The sequence below is a fragment of the Schistosoma mansoni genome, chromosome 4, assembly GCF_000237925.1.
Source record: "Schistosoma mansoni strain Puerto Rico chromosome 4, complete genome".
Taxonomy (NCBI): domain Eukaryota; kingdom Metazoa; phylum Platyhelminthes; class Trematoda; order Strigeidida; family Schistosomatidae; genus Schistosoma; species Schistosoma mansoni.
Window position 1 is genome coordinate 22,425,277 of NC_031498.1, and position 18,468 is coordinate 22,443,744.

At 38.6% G+C, this 18,468-nt stretch overlaps 2 protein-coding genes across 4 annotated transcripts; one reads left to right on the forward strand and one right to left on the reverse strand.

Moving 5' to 3' along the window:
- Nucleotides 1–1,385: 1,385 nt before the first annotated feature.
- Nucleotides 1,386–6,361, forward strand: Smp_042080.1 (hypothetical protein; the record flags this gene model as incomplete). 2 transcript variants are annotated; one of them, XM_018797222.1, is made up of 7 exons in its annotated part: nt 1,386–1,432; nt 1,473–1,534; nt 1,580–1,698; nt 1,739–1,779; nt 1,811–1,952; nt 1,984–2,100; nt 2,150–2,234. In XM_018797222.1, 7 exons carry the CDS (start codon nt 1,416–1,418, stop codon nt 2,162–2,164), a joined length of 513 nt encoding a protein of 170 aa, XP_018652284.1. In that variant the 3' UTR covers nt 2,165–2,234. The 2 variants fall into 2 exon arrangements, with proteins under 2 accessions (XP_018652284.1, XP_018652285.1); XM_018797221.1 differs by lacking the exon at nt 2,150–2,234 and adding an exon at nt 6,068–6,361 and having other exon boundaries at nt 1,416–1,432.
- Nucleotides 2,523–11,438, reverse strand: Smp_042090.1 (putative 60s ribosomal protein L10a; the record flags this gene model as incomplete). Of its 2 annotated transcripts, XM_018797223.1 has the most annotated exons (5): nt 11,390–11,438; nt 11,123–11,278; nt 10,890–11,038; nt 10,441–10,858; nt 2,523–2,863 (listed from the first exon to the last, which is right to left on the reverse strand). In XM_018797223.1, exons 1-4 carry the CDS (start codon nt 11,392–11,394, stop codon nt 10,515–10,517), a joined length of 654 nt encoding a protein of 217 aa, XP_018652287.1. In that variant the 5' UTR covers nt 11,395–11,438. The 2 variants fall into 2 exon arrangements, with proteins under 2 accessions (XP_018652287.1, XP_018652286.1); XM_018797224.1 differs by lacking the exon at nt 2,523–2,863 and having other exon boundaries at nt 10,515–10,858; nt 10,890–11,278.
- Nucleotides 11,439–18,468: the final 7,030 nt, after the last annotated feature.

Sequence of the window (18,468 nt, forward strand, 5' to 3'; positions counted from 1 at the left end):
AAAAGATCGTAAACGTGAGTTCAGTAAATGTCCGGCGCTTTAACCGGGTTGGTTGACACGGAAAGTTCACCTAGGGGAGTTGGAAAACCCTGATTCCAAACTAATGGTGCACATGGGCTCCAGTATCCTAAAGGAACAAATGGCGTATGAACCAGCTACCATGGGACTGCATCTCCTCATGATGCTTCACTGCCTTGTGGATGAGATCTTTAGGCCAAAGGCTCGGGGTGTGGCCCCCTGAGAAAACCACCTGCTTCGATCTGGGCAGTATCATAGCCCTCACACAATTAAATGAAATAACAATTTTGTGTGGCGCATATATATCTGGTGCCTCATTGAATAAAATGTGAGTTCAGCACCAAATACTTGACCTTAAACCGTTTTAATCAAGTGTATTCAACAGATTGCCAAAAGTTTCTAGTTATATGGTTGGGCACACATTTGCTTGTATAGCTGATTATAAAGCCAGCTATATGGTAAGCCGATTTTGTCATCTAACGTTGAAATATTTCAATGTCTCATCTGAATCTTTTTCTGCAGTATTTCCACGTGTCAGGTTAAAAGATGGTACTTCATAATCACCCTACTGTTAATATTTCGTAATGCATAGGTTATCGTTTCAATGCTTCCCGATAAACCTAGCAGGCTATATTCCTATGTTGAATTGTCGTAGTTGTTTTCCGGTTAGTCAACAAGGTAGGAGGCCTAACTAAATTTTTCAGGGTGACCTTTATGAGCACTGTAGAAAGTTTCTGAATAACATGTGCTCTATGCACTCGTGTTTTTGATAAAAACAGTATATCTGGTAGTTTAAAGCAATTATTCCTTTTGATAAATTTGGACTAGGTAATAAGACGGAATATATTACAACTGTGTGGTATATTAGCCCAATACATTTCAAACAATCTGATCGCGTATATACTTGTTACGAACATTTATATATAAAAACAAAAGGTCGGTTAGACAGATAGAGGGTAAGAGAAAACAAAGATAGTAAAGAAAGTGACGTGAAACTCACCACGTTGGATAATAAACTAATACTACCAGGTTAGGTTTAAGGTGAGAACAAACTGTAATGTTTACTTAGATTTATGTCTGAAAGATTCTTACGGGGACTGGATTCTATAAAATTAGTTCCTATTGGTTGATATAGTCCTTTAAAAGTCTCAAGTTCTCTGTGTTGTAATACTTTCAGGATTTTTCTAACCAAGTAGATATGGTTTACTCGACTTAACACTTAATACATTTTGTAATGGTAATAATTATAACTGGGGATTGGGGGTCAAGAACAAGTGTGAAATCTCACGAAATTTACTTGGTAATGATGTATTACTTTTTGATACTTGCTTTAAAAACGTGTATTCCTATCAACCCTTATTTTTCTTCAGCAAAAAGTATTTGGACTTAACCAAGATATGTCAAGTCTTGATGCGTAAGTCAGTCTCTTCAGTATCATTATTATTACATTCAAGCCCAGCAGATTTGTTTAAAAAATTGGTTAATGTTCTAACCACTTGGCTAAAGACATTAGATGGTGAGTATTATGTGTATCTCTGGATAATTTTTATAAAAATATCAGAATTTACTAAGAAAGAAGAGGAGTTTGCTAATACTTCACGAAATTTTAGTGTCGACCCCAAATACTGGGCTACAACAAGTGAATTAGCGTACTCAGTAGGGAATATATGCGAATGTTATGTATATATTTCTATTCCTAATATTTATGTTTCGAACTTAGAAAAATACAAACCAACAATCACTCCTGGAACCTTTGAAAAAGTAAGGGTAATTTCCGGATGTATTTTTTTAGAATTTGTGGCATACTACCCTCTATAAACGACATTTTTGTCGAGAGGGAAGAAATTCTGAAAGAAATCAACCGAAAATGTCGAAAAATCAGAAAAGCAGAACTCCCAGAGCATGGAAATGAAATCTCAGGAAGGCATAAAAAGGTAACATCAATTTTTCTGCTCATGTCTCCAGATTTCACAATCAGTCGATTCATTAACAAGTCGTTTACATGCTATTGAATACATAATAAACGTCAATTTGGTAGATCTCACTTCAACGTTAGAAGTATTTTTATCGTCGTCGTTCCATGTAAGTCTAATTCATTTTCCTTTCACTAGCACTGATAATTTATTTCAAGGAAAGAACATGTTAGAATGTTATGTTTAGTGAAACAATGACTAAATTCATATTTATGTGCCCGGCCACGTATTTTATCTGAAGCCTAATAAATAGTACAAAGTTATTTAGACCAAATGAGGTAAGTCGGGGCTCAGACCTCCGACCAACATATATTTAATATATTAAATTTTAACTTACTAATGCCTGTTACCCCTCGTTGAGGAGTATAGGCCACCCAACAGTATTCTCCATTCAACCCTGTCCTGGGCAATTCTTTCCAGTTGTTATTGATCCTTTTCACATCCGCTTCTATTTCCCGACACAACGTGTTTCTTTGTCTTCCTCTTTTCCCTTCCCCTTCAGGGTTCCAAATTAGCACTTGCCTCGTGATGCAGTTTGGTGATTTCTGAAATGTATGTCCTGTCCACTTCCAACGTCTTTTCCTAATTTCCTCTCTATCTGGAAGCTGGGTTGTTTTCTGCCATAGTAGACTGTTACTGATAGTATCCGACCAACGGGTATTCAGTATCTTACGTAGATAATTGTCTACAAATACTTGTACCATTTTGCCGATGGTTGTGGTAGTTCTCCAAGTTTCAGCTCCCTACAGTAGAACTGTCTTGACGTTCGGATTGGAGATTCTGACTTTGATGTTGGTCGATTTGTTGTGAGTTCCATATGCTCTTCAACTGTGGGGATGCGGCTCTTGCTTTGACAATCCTCGTCTTTACATCTGCATCAGAAATTTTAACAGGTGAACATAAATCTCTTGAACATAAGTGGTTTATGTTTGTCGGATATTAGTAAAACTTTGTCTTTCTATATGCTTAGATTTAATTTTAGAACGTTCTGTAAATAAATAAAATATGACCAGCAAACTATTACGAAATCATTGATTTCTTAGATAAGAACACTACGTCTTTATGACAGTGAAGGGTTTCATCGAATAATCAAAATGTTTAGTTGCTCACCTCATAACGATAATTCACTGTGTTGCGTGTTAATAGGGGAATTGAAGGCAGTTTGAAGAGGGAAATAACCGATTATCTTAGTTTGGCAGATACAAATACGATTGCATTGGTGTAGATGATATCATGAAGAAGAAGTTTATTGGTGGAACTGCCTTTAATAATTCTGTGTGACCTCATAGGCCCAGAGTGAACATCAACTCTGAGATGCAGGTACATCCATCCGACGAGTCCCAAGTTGGACGAAACGCGCGTCCCGGATTCCACTGCTAGCCACTATCCATCTTTGCTTACAATGCTTGTGAATTAAGACTATATCAAGGCAATAGGCACAGTATGCACATACGCCAATTAGAGACTGACCAGTTGCAGTCCTAAACATCAATGGGAAGATTCAAATAAACAATACTAATTGAATTTAGGCTTTGCTACTGTTTAGATTCGATAGAATCATAAAATCGGAACCTCCATTATTCCCGGTGAACCAATACATTCAATGTATTTTGCACATGGAGTTGAATGACAAGAATAGAAAGCGAGGGGTTCAATGTCTGAATATCATGATCGTTAGAGCTAGTTGCAATATACTTTCTAAGCATTAAGGGATGAATACTTTTTCAGATTCAAGTTATTTTAATGCTTTTTCTGTTAAACTATCCTAAACCTGTTAACTTAATACTTTTGGAACTACACGAATATCCGATCGTGTTTTTTATTTGAATATCCATATAAGAAGTTAGTCATTTGTTGATTAACTTAGTACAGAACTAATAAAATAAGGAATATTGGTTCATCGAAGAGTCCATCATGGCAAATTCATTTTCAAAGCTATACAGTTGCAAATATATACTTATTGTTCAAAATGACAATAATAACAGTGTAATAGTGAAATAAAATTTTGCTAAACTTTATCAATGATGTTTAATAAGTAAAGGCATCAAGACATTTTCTTTTTTTAACAGCCATCTGATTCCCTTTTATTTTCTCTATAGACTTTTAACCCCGACTGATATATCGCTGTTTCTACACTCCTCCTGATTACAGTTCATCTAAATTTCAAGTTTTTCGTCATATCACTTTCCAATTCTAATTCCCCTATTTATCCTCATGTTGAATATTCAAGCTCTCAACAACATTATTATCAGTTACTTACTTACTTACGCCTGTTACGCCTCGTGGAGGAGCATAGGCCGCTCATCAGTTACCTAAGTAAAAATGATATTTTTATGCCTTTATTAGTTTTACCTCACTGTTACCATGTTTAGCAGGATTTTATTATTATTCTTACTGTTATTATTATCATTTTGAGAAATAAGTATTTATTTGTGACTGTACAGCTTTGAATACGAATTCGCCGTGAAGAGAAATCTCTGAACCAATCGTTTTGATTTTGTCTCAATGTGTATGTTCCGTTTACAAAATTAATACACCAAAAGACATTATAGCCTAAAATGATTATTTTATTAGCGACACACTCTTTAAATAAGATAACCTGACCTGTATTTTTGTAGTTTGTAAAAATAAGTAGTGTAGCTTCTTATTTTCTAATTAAAGTAAGAAATTATCGAAATCCAAACAATCGTATTAAATATTGCTGTATTTATATACGACAAAACGTTTTACACATTGGGAATATAAAAAATCCCCAACGAAAATATAGTAATAATATTGTGAATAAATAAGCATACCATGGGTAGGTAATATAATCGACCAAGAAATGAACAGAAGTAATATTTAAAATGATAAACAGTTAAGAAATACAGTTTAAAAAATCCACTCAGTTAAGGTAGTTTATATATATATATACTCAGTCCCAGTATCGACAAAAAGTGTACAGTATGGCAGTCGGTGGGGTGACATTCATAAAACATAGCTAAATCACCGAAGTCAGTGTTTTAAGCTGGTGACACTAATTGAATCGTCATCACTGTGCCTGAGGACAAACTGCTGGGCCCATGTATTACTAACATATTGTTGTCACTAAATGTGTACAATTCTTCGAAAAGGAATGATCGAACACAAAGTTGGCGAATTTCTTGAACTTGAAGGGGCCATGTTTCACATTGATAGACTAAAACTACTCTCATTAACACATCGTAAACCAGACGGCTAAAATAACATCACACTAACGCTAAAGATAGCTCGCAAGGTCATAAACTGTTCTGGTTCTCACTGTGCCTACATGCACGAACTTTACAACTATTTTTAGTGGTTCACCATAAAAAGTGTAGTTGCAGGCTTCTATAAGTCTTGTGGGTTTACTATAGATTTTGAAGATTCATATTATATTCTGTACCTAAGAACACTGATCAAGTTACTTAGCATGTGTATCATAATACAGTGCGATGTTTTCCAGGTGATCAAAGTGGAAACGTCTTTCCTCACTCAATAGATATACATTACGTACTTTCTGTTTTGAGTTCTAGTTTGATTGAAGTTAGGAAAAATATAGATCGCCGGTTTCTCACTTTAAATGAGTACAGTGGTAGCATGCATGTTACCTAGACCACTCAACAGTGATAAGCGCAAACCTGTGTGTAGAACTTGCATTGATCACTACTAACTCATAAAATAAAGTGAAATACCTGTCCAGTATTTTCTGACATTCAATTATTCCCTATATAGTATTAGTTCAAAAGGTGAAGTAGTTTTGGATTTAATATGACTCGTTTCTCACGATAGATAGATAATGTCAGTACTAGAAATCGACACATGCATATCGAGTCGTTCTTAATGCTGATCGAGTGATATTGACCAACTTGCAGCATTGTGATACCGTATGCACTATGTTGAGTTGTACGAGATTTCGAGTCACATAGACTAGTGACCACGCTGCAACTTGATCGTTAGAATTGGGTCAGCGCTAAGAACTCATTAATCAATCAATTTTCAATATATATGCATTCTTTTGTTAGACTTATTTTCATAACCATTACCTGAATTGTTTTTTTCGAATATATAAATACTAGGCTCATCTCGATTGTACTTACGAATTTTTTCAAAAAGCATCGATAGTCAATCAACAAATGTCGGATTTATTGAATACCGGTCAAAATGAACTCAGTCTGTTAGATAAAAAAATGGACGAGGATATGGACTCCATATACAAGCTCTTACATCTGAAACCTGAAAAATAATAGGCTCTTGATTTGTTGATATTTTATTGGTTCATCTTCATATTGTTCAGTCCTATTTTCCTCAGAATTTTATTGGTATAGTGCAATTTAATTTTTCTTTATTGAATACAATTATTTTGAAAGAGGGAAATTGTTTTCTGCTTCTTAACTTATCTCACTAATTTTCTAACTTCAGTTTTCTCTTAAACTGGTGGATAACCACATGGCATATGAATTTTGTTAACTTGTTGAACAGACTGCAGTTCAGATTACTACTTCAAATGGACATGAACATATAGGCTATGTAATATAGCATAAAAAATATATAATTCAGCATCCTAAACTCAGGATGAGAACACCTTATTGTCCTATTTAATTGGTAACCAAGTTATGCGATATATTACTGACGCCTGTTACCCCAGTTGCTATACGTTTTTTTCGTGTCTGTTTCCGACTCCCGATGCAACGTGTTTCTTGGTCTTCCACTTTTTCCTTCCCCTTCAGGGTTCCAAATTAGCACTTGCCTCGTGATGCAGTTTGGTGATTTCTGAAATGTATGTCCTGTCCACTTCCAACGTCTTTTCCTAATTTCCTCTCTATCTGGAAGCTGGGTTGTTTTCTGCCATAGTAGACTGTTACTGATAGTATCCGACCAACGGATATTCAGTATCTTACGTAGATAATTGTCTACAAATACTTGTACCATTTTGCCGATGGTTGTGGTAGTTCTCCAAGTTTCAGCTCCCTACAGTAGAACTGTCTTGACGTTCGGATTGGAGATTCTGACTTTGATGTTGGTTGATTTGTTGTGAGTTCCATATGCTCTTCAACTGTGGGGATGCGGCCCTTGCTTTGACAATCCTCGCCTTAACATCTGCATCAGATCCTACTTGTTTATCAATGATGCTTCCCAGGTACGTGTAAGATTCCACCTCTTCCAGATCTTCTTGATCAAGTGTGATTGGGTTGGTGTTCTCCGTGTTGTATTTGAGAATCTTGGTTTTTCTCTTGTGTATTTATGAGGCCTACTGCTGCTACACTAATTATTTTCATCTGCATATGTTCGTGTGTATGAGATAGAGAGGCCATGTTAACTGCGAGGTCCAAATCTTCTAATTGATTGACTTTCTTTGAAAGTAGTCAATATATCAACATTAAAGGAGTATTGAGAACGAAGTCCGTTTATAATAATAAGCTCGAGTCCTTAAGTCATGTCACACCCCTGAAACTGATTACGTACGTATGTCTAATGACTGTTGTTGTCACCGCCTAGGCTGAAATTCTCAGTTACTCAAACCCGTCAGCATTTAGATTGGAGTTGGCGGAAAATAAGTAGGCGACGACATTAAAAATCTCAATCCGAAGAAAACCTTATCATACTTTAAATTTGTACAATATGGACTCTCATTAGTCAGCCAGTCACAACGCAGAACTTTGTAATACGTACATCAGTACGAGTTGCCATACCACATTAGCACAGAGATGCAGTTGTCGATTCAAATCCCATAATGGTAGAGGTAGCAAGAGTATAAACAGTAATCCGAAAGATTAGAGTTTGAAGACGTTATTCTAAAGGTATAATCCAGCGGAATAAATTCGGAAAGAGAAAAAATAGAGGGACATGAAGAATTTAGTAGAACAAAAAGAGTGGATGCACCTTCACCATTGCAAATGATTTTGAGCCATGTCATTCAAGCTCTCTAACCATCCGTTGCTATCATCTCGTGGATCCCAACCAGGTAGTCTATACCCCAAATGCCCTGGTACGGCCGAGAGAGCGGAGGGGCCACCCTCTCGAAATGCTCTCACACGGCCACTCGTATATAGCCTCTGCCAGGAAAGTCCTACTCACTGCCTCCTCGTGGCATTACTGTTGTTTACGAAATTCAGAGGACGAGAAGCGATTGTCCGGCGCTTCAACCGAGTTGGTGGACACGGATAGTCCACCTAGTGGAGTTGGAAAACCCTGATTCCAAACCAATGGTGCAGATGTGCTCCAGTATCCTGAGGGAACAAATGGCGTATAAATCAATCGTCGGTCACCGGCTACCATGGGGCATCTCCTCACGATGCCCCACTGCCTTGTGGGTTAGACCTTAAGGTCAAATGCTCGGGGTGTAGGCCCCTAAGAAAACCACCTGCTTCGGTTTGGGCACCCGGGCAGTATCACAGCCTTCACACAAATAAATGAAATGATGACTTCTACTGACATTCCTATTTACGCGCTTACTATATACCAGACAATTTACATTGTTATTCACTACGTCGCTTATTCACTCCACCTTATTCCCAATTTATGTATCCTTACTTTTCAACTTATGCAGCAGCTCGTCCATGGTGGGAACTCTGTTATATCTAAACGATCTCCAGTCACTGTCTGGTTGAAAGTGAACGCTTCCACCGATTATGAATACTGAAGCAGTCTTTCTGAAACCACGTACGCCGTTCAAGCTGGCTTCCTTCAACGTTCGCACACTAATGCAGATCAGACAACAGATAGGGCTGGCTATGTCTTTGGAAGGTCTTAATGTTGACGTTTGTTGTCTATCCGAGACCCGTATTCAAGACTCTAGTGAAGTACTACAAATTCGCTTTCCATCAGTCGCCTCGAAAAGCTTGTTTCACGTGCGCTTATCCGGGATTCCTGTGACATCCTCGTCTGGTCTTGCTGGCGTTGGTGTCGCACCAAGCGCTAGAGCTGAGGCAGCACTAATCGATTGGATCCCCATTAACAGTCGGTTATGTGCTGTTAGATTAGAAAGTTCCATCAAAGTGAGAAGAAATCGGCGTGAGAAACGGTGTCTTTTCATCATCTCCGCCTATGCCCCGACAGATTGCAGCCCGGATGCAATCAAGGATGAGTTTTACCATCAGTTAACAGTTCTTCTCCAGAAAGCGCGTTCGACAGATATTGTAGTACTAGCCGGAGACTTGAATGCACAGGTCGGGCGTATAGGCACAGAAGAGTCGTTTGAGTGGCCGATGGGGACTCGTTAGTCGCAGGACAAATAACGGGACTGTCATAAACTTGTTCGGTAATTGATATTCTCATAAATCGAATAATCCCACTAACTCAATATCAAGAAAATCAGATGGTCCCACCACAAAATATACTAGCGAGCGAAATTATTTCCTAGGTACGTCTACATCACTACTGATAGGAAAGACTTTTGAGTGCAGTCACGGTTAAAACATCCACCAAGCAAGACCTGGAATAGTAAGTCGAGGGAATAACTTCACCAAAAAAACTTTACGGAATCAAAAGATAAAAAGAACTGAAAATAATGTATCTCGAATGTAGGACTACCCGGGAAATTCTCATCCTTGCAAATAATCTATAACTACTCTTTCGCATGTCAGCACTCATGGGCTTACACATCGGGTCCGAAACCTCAAGACTGTAAGCATCTATCAGTGGATAAGGAAAGTAAGCAGTCTTTATCGTGTTGACTGAAAACCTACAAACACAACCATTGCAAACTACGCCTACTTTTGTTTTGAAAACCGTTTGGTGAACGGTGTGTCAATATTGGGTTGTCAAGTCTCCAGTAGACTGCATAGCAAAGACTAGGAATGCTGGAGAAACAATACACCCGTTGCTGCATTGATGCGTAGAGTGACGAGCGTGTGCCTGATGACGACGACGCCAGACAATGTAAGTGGTCGAAATCGTCCGGATTCCATGTTTATGCTACAGCCATCCAAACAGCGGTCTACACTTGCCCGGGGATCATATTTTGAACCCAGTAGTTAATGACATAACTATCAATGCTCTAGCAGTCACGATGAACCTCGGTACAGCAAGAAACAGTTACAAAGCCACCTAAGTTAAGAACCCTTGTGTGCGACAGTCAGGGCTGATTTCGGCATTAAACAGTCGTGAACTTATCGTTCTCATTTACCTTCACGACGGACAAGGAGGTCGTCTTCTAGTTATACGCTTATCACGCAGGATGGAAAGAGAACGACCATCTTGCAACCAAGCTTCTCAAGAGAGTCACATCGGACGGTATGGATGACACGACTTATTTGACAAACCAACATACACACCTTAAAGCTTACTCATCTATATGGAGTACCAACGCGCTGCCTTAATGCCTGTTAATGCATTACGGTCAGGTGTCTAGCCATGGGAGAAATTGCATCACTTTATCGAGACAGATAGAATAAACGCACTATTATTCACTGCTTAATTGCACATTACAATGGACCATACAACGACGTACAGTTGCAGCATATCAGGAACCGGTGACCAAGGTTGTCATTGAGAAGTAAAAAAAGCACCCGATTTTAATTGTATTTAGTACAATCTGTGCGGTCTACCCATAGTACTTTTGATGTACAAACATCTGACGTTTTGCCAATTCTTCTTTAGTAGCGTTACGAGAAAGTTTATTGACAAGTTGATGTTTTGAGCTAGCTCCTCAGGAGTCATCTTCACGTGACCAACAGCGACATTCAGACAAAGGACCTTCTTCATCTGGAACTTGACTGTAGCTTTTATTTCGTCGATCTTATTGACTAGTGGCTCGTTGTGTGTGACTGCACTCGGAAACTTCCCGAACTTGGTCAGCACTGGAACCACTGTCCTTGTAAACTGACGAATAACGGTTTCACTAGCCACAAAAGCGTGGTAACTCTTGGCTGCCAACATTAGAGCAAAATGCCAACTTACCGAGTTTTTTCAACGGCTTTTTCTCTTTGCTGATTTTCTTCAATTCTTCGGCATCCATACATGGAAAACCTGCTGCTTTGGCCTCGTCACAGTGTTGTTCATCTCCAAGCACACACACAGACATTTTGGGACGTGGAATGTGCTTCAGTCTATAATAAGATCCGACTTGTAATATGCGGCGATTAGCCTCCCCACACAATTTTAGAACCCTGGGTAGGGGTTCATAAACTTACCGCACAGTCCCAGTGAATCTCTTGTCCTTCTGAACATCATAGTTCTTCAACGCTATTTGTAGCTCAACAGTCTCGGTAAACTTTCGTTTTCTCACTTTGTTGCTGTAATCAAGAATATCAGCACATGACCGCAGCAGAAGATCCTTCGGTACCTTACTAAAAAAGAAAGACTATCAGTTGTCGCAATTAACATTTTAATGTCAGAACTTCTTAGAGGGATACAATCACCAGTCTTTAGGAAGCTGTCATCATAAAACCTACGCTCACCTCATGACCACGCCTGAACTACTGAATGATGCGCGACACTCAGATCATTAGGTGTTCAAACAAATTTCAACCTTCAACATCTTCACTCTTCATAGACCCACGTCACATAAATAGCTATCCGGGATTCCATCCAGTTATTTATTCAATCCCTGAGGTGAGATTTGGACATGGTGAAGCAATCTCTTTCGGTTGTCCTCACACACCACTGTGAAGATGTCGTCAACATTCCACACCTCCCCCCCACTGGTGAATAGTGGCCATGTCGTACTTTCCTTTAAGTTCCGGATACGTGGTATAGAATTTGCATCTCCTCCACCCCTTCCTAATATCTGGAGAGCTAATATTCCGGCAATCAGGGACTATGCTATCTCGATTGACTGGTCGGTCGATGCTGATGGATCGATTGATGATGTATGGAATAGGTTTAAGTCTATATTTGAATCCGTAACTCAACCGTTTATCCCATGGTCAGCACGTAAGCTATCACATCGCCCTCCATGGACTAATAAGGAAACCCGGGAGCTGTTGAAGCGTAGGAAACACTTCTGGGACTTATTCTTGTCAACAGGTCAAGCATCATTTAAGTGCGAATATAAAAAAATCCGGAATATATGTAAAAAGACCATAGCTAAATCCCGTACTGCTTACGAACGACAGTTGGCATACGGTATCCGTAACTGCCCGAAGCGACTGTTTTCGTACGTTAAAAGGTGAACAAAACGTAGTGATGGTATCCCCCGTTACTGTTAAACGAAAATTCAGATTTATTGTCTGAATCTGATCTAGCGAAAGCTGAGACATTTACAAACTATTTCAGTGAAGTCTACTCTACGTGTAGCGTTACAACTACTTATCCCATTGGCAACGAGATACCAGCCATAGGACCTATACACGTGACCGAGGATATCGTTCTTACATTGATAACTAACCTCAAACCTTGTAAGATACCGGGCCCCGATGGGTTACATCCTCGTTTGCTGTCATCGCCTGCGGACATTATTTCAAGACCGCTCGCGACGCTCTTCAACATGTCCCTTTCACTCGCTCAACTACCTAGAGACTGGAAAGACGCCATAGTTAGTCCTATATTTAAGGATGGTCAGAGACGGATCGTATCTAACTACCGGCCTGTCAGCCTGACCAACACAGTAGTTAAGTTACTTGAAAAATTAGTTCGGGCTAAGCTACTGAGTCACATAGATTCGTACAATCTGTTAACTCCCGAGAAACATGGGTTTCGTAACAAGCGTTCATGCTTAACTAACTTATTCATTGCGAGAGAGGATTGGACAGCTGCCCTAGACAACGGCCTGTCTGTCGACGTGGTATTCATAGATTTTAGCAAAGCGTTTGACAAGGTTTCACACTTAGGTTTTATGCAGAAGCTCTCGAGCTTTGGAATAACAGGTGCTATACAGGAATGGATAGGGAGCTTCTTATGTGACCTCAGACAGAGAGTTAGGGTCAATGGAACACTATCCGAATGGAAACCGGTCAAAAGTGGTGTACCCCAAGGCACCATCCCAGGCCTTTTACTTTTCCTTCCGTATGTTAATGAACTATCTTTATTACTTAAGTCGTTGACATTATTGTTTGCGGATGATGTTAAAATCTGGATAACAATAAGAAGTGAGACTGATCGTTGTTATCTGCAAGCTGATTTAGACGAATTAGTTAGGTGGGCTCATGATTGGGGCCTGGAAGTTAATTCCAGGAAGAGCTTGTTCATACACATCGAGCACGATATTAGTTACCACTATACCATTAATGGTACATCTACTCTACGCGTTCAAGAACATAAAGACTTAGGAGTAACTATAAGTTATAACTTGAAAACTACTACGCACTGCAATGCGGCTGCTTCCAAAGGTTATCGTGCGCTATGGTCACTTCGCCGAGCATTTAAATGCTTTGACGAGGAGATGTTTCAAATTTTATATCCCACCTATGTAAGGCCACACTTAGAATACTGTATCCAAGCAGCTAGCCCATGTCTGATAAAGGATACTAAATCACTTGAGCGTGTCCAGCGTGTGGGGACAATATTGGTGAAGGGTGTTTCCAAAGTCCCTTACGATGAGCGTTTGAAACGTCTAAACCTTTTCCCCTTGTCTTATCGTAGGACACGAGGTGACCTTATACTGGCATTTCGTATCTTTAATCATTATTTGGTTGTTAATATGTCTTATCTTTTTGCTCCCTCCAGCACTGATAATCTCCGAGGTCATAGCAAGAAGATTCAGAAACCGCGATTTAATAAACTAAAGGTGGGGTCCCGTTTTTCCCATCGAGTGGTCAATGACTGGAACGCATTACCAGAACAAGTGGTATCAGCCCCATCAGTGAACATTTTCAAGAGGAAGCTGGACCTTCACTGGAAGGAAATCTGTCAGGATTAACACAGGTTCATCAACCCACTATCCTTATTACTGAAGACTGACTGAAGACTGATTGACTTCCACCTCTGATTTGTGAAGTACACTTAGAGCCTCAGACCTCAGTCTTCAAGAGTAACTGTAGGGCCAGCAAAATATCACTGAGCCATAACCAGATCACTTATCATCTTGAAGCGTTCCTATGTTAGACGTCAAATCGGTTGACCTCGAACAGTTTGCCGAATATTATCAAAGTCGGAAATGGCTAATGCGCATCAACCGGTTGCATTCAGTGGACCGGCTCACGTAGCAGAGTTTCGATACTTCGTGCTTCTACAATCTGTCCTATCTAGTGCACCACCTTGTGTTGGCAGGATTCAATTGGTTCTATACAGTCACCAAAGTAGCCTCATTGTCTAGATATCACAACAGAGTAATGCAAATTAGGTATTAACCACTAGATTTGATCTCAACGTAAATTAGGTCATCACACTGCTCTCGTTCATTTCTAGTAGGCCCATCACTAACATTGATCCACGTAAGGATAGGAGGTCAAATGACTTGTGCTAAACCTCGCGACATATAGTATTGTGAAGATCCGAGCTGACTTTGCATGCTTCAACAGAAGATAGTGACAGTGTGTGTCCAGGTGAAGAATTACGGTAATCTGGTACTCGATGAAAGGAACGATACTCATGACGTAGATAGGGAAAGGAAGAAACCCATGATATAGAATCTAGGCATATTCGATATACGTAGATAATTTAATGTTCCTATTTACTAACACAGAACAAGTATGAACGACTATGTGTGTATCGCCAAATGAGTAATAAAAATAATATAAAACAAAATAAGTTAATTAGCAAAAAATTAATAATTCGGTAAGATATGACTTTAGAATAAGTGTTTGTGCAGTTATAGTTTGGAGTGATGCTACGAAAGTCTCGAATAAGTGCAAAGGATGATCAATATATATGAGTCCTTTGTGCATAGAGAAGATAAAACGAATCTGAGAACTTGATTTAAGCGTAACACAAGTCATTGTCCTTATTACCAACTTCGTAATCTTCAGAAATTTATTTACTTAGGAGGAAAAAAGAGAGGAAAGAAGTGAAAACCTAGTGAAAGGATCCAACCATGATGATAATATTGTAGTGAATATCGACCTCTGAGGTAAACCAACAATTAAAAAAATCCTTTAGTGCACTCGGATAAATGCATGTAGATTTTTGTAACAGTATACAGAGTGATACCGGATGTTAGTATAAATATTTGTGTAATAATAATTTAGAATTATGCTATGATAGTCACAACTGATTGCAAAGGATAATCAAATATAAATTTCAGTGTGTTATATATGTGTGGTGAAATTAAAATGAATCTGAGAAGCTAATTTGTTTAAACGTAACATAAGGTAATTATTTTTGTTTTTAGTTATAGACTTTGGATGCTCAAGAATAAAAAATGTTCAGAAGGACAAGAAGAGATGAAAAGAATATGTAATGTGTCGAGGAACCAATAATGATATTAATAACAGTAATAATTATAAAATAAGAACATAAGCAGACTTCATATATTGGGATGAATAAAAATAAAATAAAATAAACTTGAAAAGTTTCAGAGGTTTCACTTTGCTTTTCAGTCGATTAAACCCGTAGCGAACCTTGTTTGTATAAATCATTAATAAACACGTTGATATTCAATAGGTGACACAACCCACTTTCGGAAAGTCATCAAGGAGACTTTGGAACCGGGTTGTAGTTTCAGTGCAACGGAGGTTCACTGGCAGTCTGTTCCAAATGGTTGAGTAGCAAATAACGAAAAAATTCTGGCATACGTTTGCGTGGGTTCTTGAATTCGCTAGAATGTTTTCCTTATTGCGTAGAGTGTGGGATGATATCATAGAGTATGAAGGGTTGGGTACTGAGAAGTAGGGAATACCGTCAATAAGTCGGTAGATAAAGATAAGTTTTAACTTGATACGCCTGATCCAGAGACGTTCTAATTTGAGTTGTTGACACCCTTGGTGACAGGTTTTGTTGTCATAATACCCGAAACAGCTTTGGTGAACCCCCTTTGAACACCATCACTTTTAATCAGGCCATCATGCTTGCAATCACTGTAAACTAAAATACCATATTCAAGAATGGGTAAGATGCATCTTCTGTATAATAATAATCTCCATTCAGTATTATCGAAGTTTATCATTATGAATCCAATGACCTTTCTAGCTTTGGATACTTGAGATGCAATGTACTCAGAAAAGTTCAAACTGTTGTTCTATCTTAAACCCAAGTCACGAACAGTGTTGAGAGGTTTTAGTGTATGTTTGTGTATAGCCAGATTTAGGTTAAGGTAGTGGCAAATGTGAATAAATCTACTTTTGTCAACATTAAGTGGCAAATTCTACGGAACAGTCCATTTGCACAACTTGTTTATATTCCTTCTTGGATTACCACTGAAATATAGCTTTCTTTGATGGGAGAAGAAAATGAACAAACTACTTTTAGGCCATCGGTAAAAAGGAAAGATTTACCATACTGAAGGAAGGAACATACGCAAATGATGAGAAAGAGAAGGAGTAATGGACCTAGGACTTGAACGCCTCTGCAAAAGGTGCAGATCCTCTTTGATTCTCTATTTCAAGCTACTCAAGAATCTTACTTGGTCCACTTGCAGCGTAGTTCTTATCCAAGTCCCACATATATACGATCTTCGAGACAAATTGTCTACGGTCAAAGTTGAAAAATGAGGATCAAAAACTCGGGAAAACGTCTTCCTCACCAAGTATGTATCAATATGAAACAGTCCTGCCTCCAAAATACACGTGACAGATAGATTACATACGTTTGCAAAACCTCTTGACAAATCCTTCGCTTGCACTGATCTGACACGTGAGAACAGATCTGTCTCACTCAGACATTATAGACACTCTACATGTCCAAACCATATCATATTCTGAGTTTAGTTTCCCTTTCTTTTCTTCCTTGCACTTGTATTAGATATGTTTCCACAGCTATATGTCCCCCCTTAACTTTTACTTGAATTAGACGCATAATTCACTGGATCTACCGATACCACTCAGCTATAGTCCGTCACAAAGGACACTCACTATTACCCTAAAGAGTTCTCAGATGAACCTCACAATTCCCTGCCTACTGACAGTCGTCTCGCATCTATACAGCCCGTGACCCATCAACCCGTTAGGATAGCACAAAATACGACAGGCAGCGAATTAATGTGAGTTTTTTCTTGTCTATTTTAATCCGCTTTCTACTTTCACGTACATTGTATTGGCTTACCGTTAATTTCATTCCACCACCCACTACCTTATCTATAACTATTATATTTCCACTCTTTTACGCCTACTTCTGTGAATATTTATCCTGCATTATTTTCTTCATACTGTTTATACTTCGTTTGGTAAACCACAATTTATACTACAGTCATTTAAAGCATTGGATCGATGACTTACCCAAAGTCCATAAATTGCAACCTCCTGATAAGCTGTTAAAATGGTGTTTATGAAAATGGTGTTTTCCAACAGGATGTGAAGCATAAATCATAGTGTGAGATATAATATTTTACCTAAAAATAAGCCCTGATGAGCCTTACGTTACAAAAGGGGGAGGGGGGAGTTACTGACCAACAAACATTGTTGGTGAGGGAGATGACTCCAATTCACACATGTTTGTAGGGCGGGATATTTTGTTAGTTTACGGCTGTTCATGATTGAGGGCGAGGAAACTAATTAGTGATGCCATGGTTGTTTTCCTATGCTCACTTCTCAAGCTCATGTTTCCAACTTTATGTTGAATTCGCTATTTTACTAAGGTAACATATAACATGCTTACTCAGACTTTGGCATTATGACCTGTTGGCCGACATCAGACAACAGGAGAATATTAATCGAATAATGAGACAAAAGACATGGTTATTAGTGTTTCTTAACACTTTACTCTCTTTTGGTGCAATTTCTATCCCAATAAACAACCTTCCTTATTCTAACTTGAACTTTCTGTTCACCATTTGAACCCAGTGCACCCTGTTACACGTCACGATTAATTATACTTTATTACTGTATTCTCTTATCCAAAGGCTCTAGCTACATTTCACTTTGGCGACAGCAGCTAGTATAAATTTGATCTACTAGTTTATCACACCGTTGTCTGTTTTGCTACAAACCCCTAAGCATTATTTAGGGTTTATATTCAAATGCCTAATGTTCCTTCGTTTCCCTTTTTCAGCGCACAGCTATAGAGCTTCTTACGCCTAGAAAAGCTCAAAGTACGTGTTTTTAAAGTCCATGGTTCATATTAAGCACCCTTTAAATTTACTTCATAACAACTATGAACCTAAGAAGTATTTCATAAATACTTAGCAGGGCCAGAATCCTAACACGAATGTACTGTCTTTTACTTTTATCGGTCTCATTTATTTAGCAACACTACGTAAGGAACATCTTATAATAATAATAGATTTCTGCAAGGGCAGGTACAAGCCATTTTTACAGGCATGATCTACAAGTTACAACATATACTGGTTCACAGTATGCATCCCAAGCAGGGTTGTTTAGTAAATATAATCTATAAAAGTTAATAGCGGTTCATTCGTCCAGATATATTGTGTATTCTTCAAAATATTTTCCAAAGGGGCATCGCGTACACGTTACATACCAGATTCAATCTCGACGAAAATTTTATT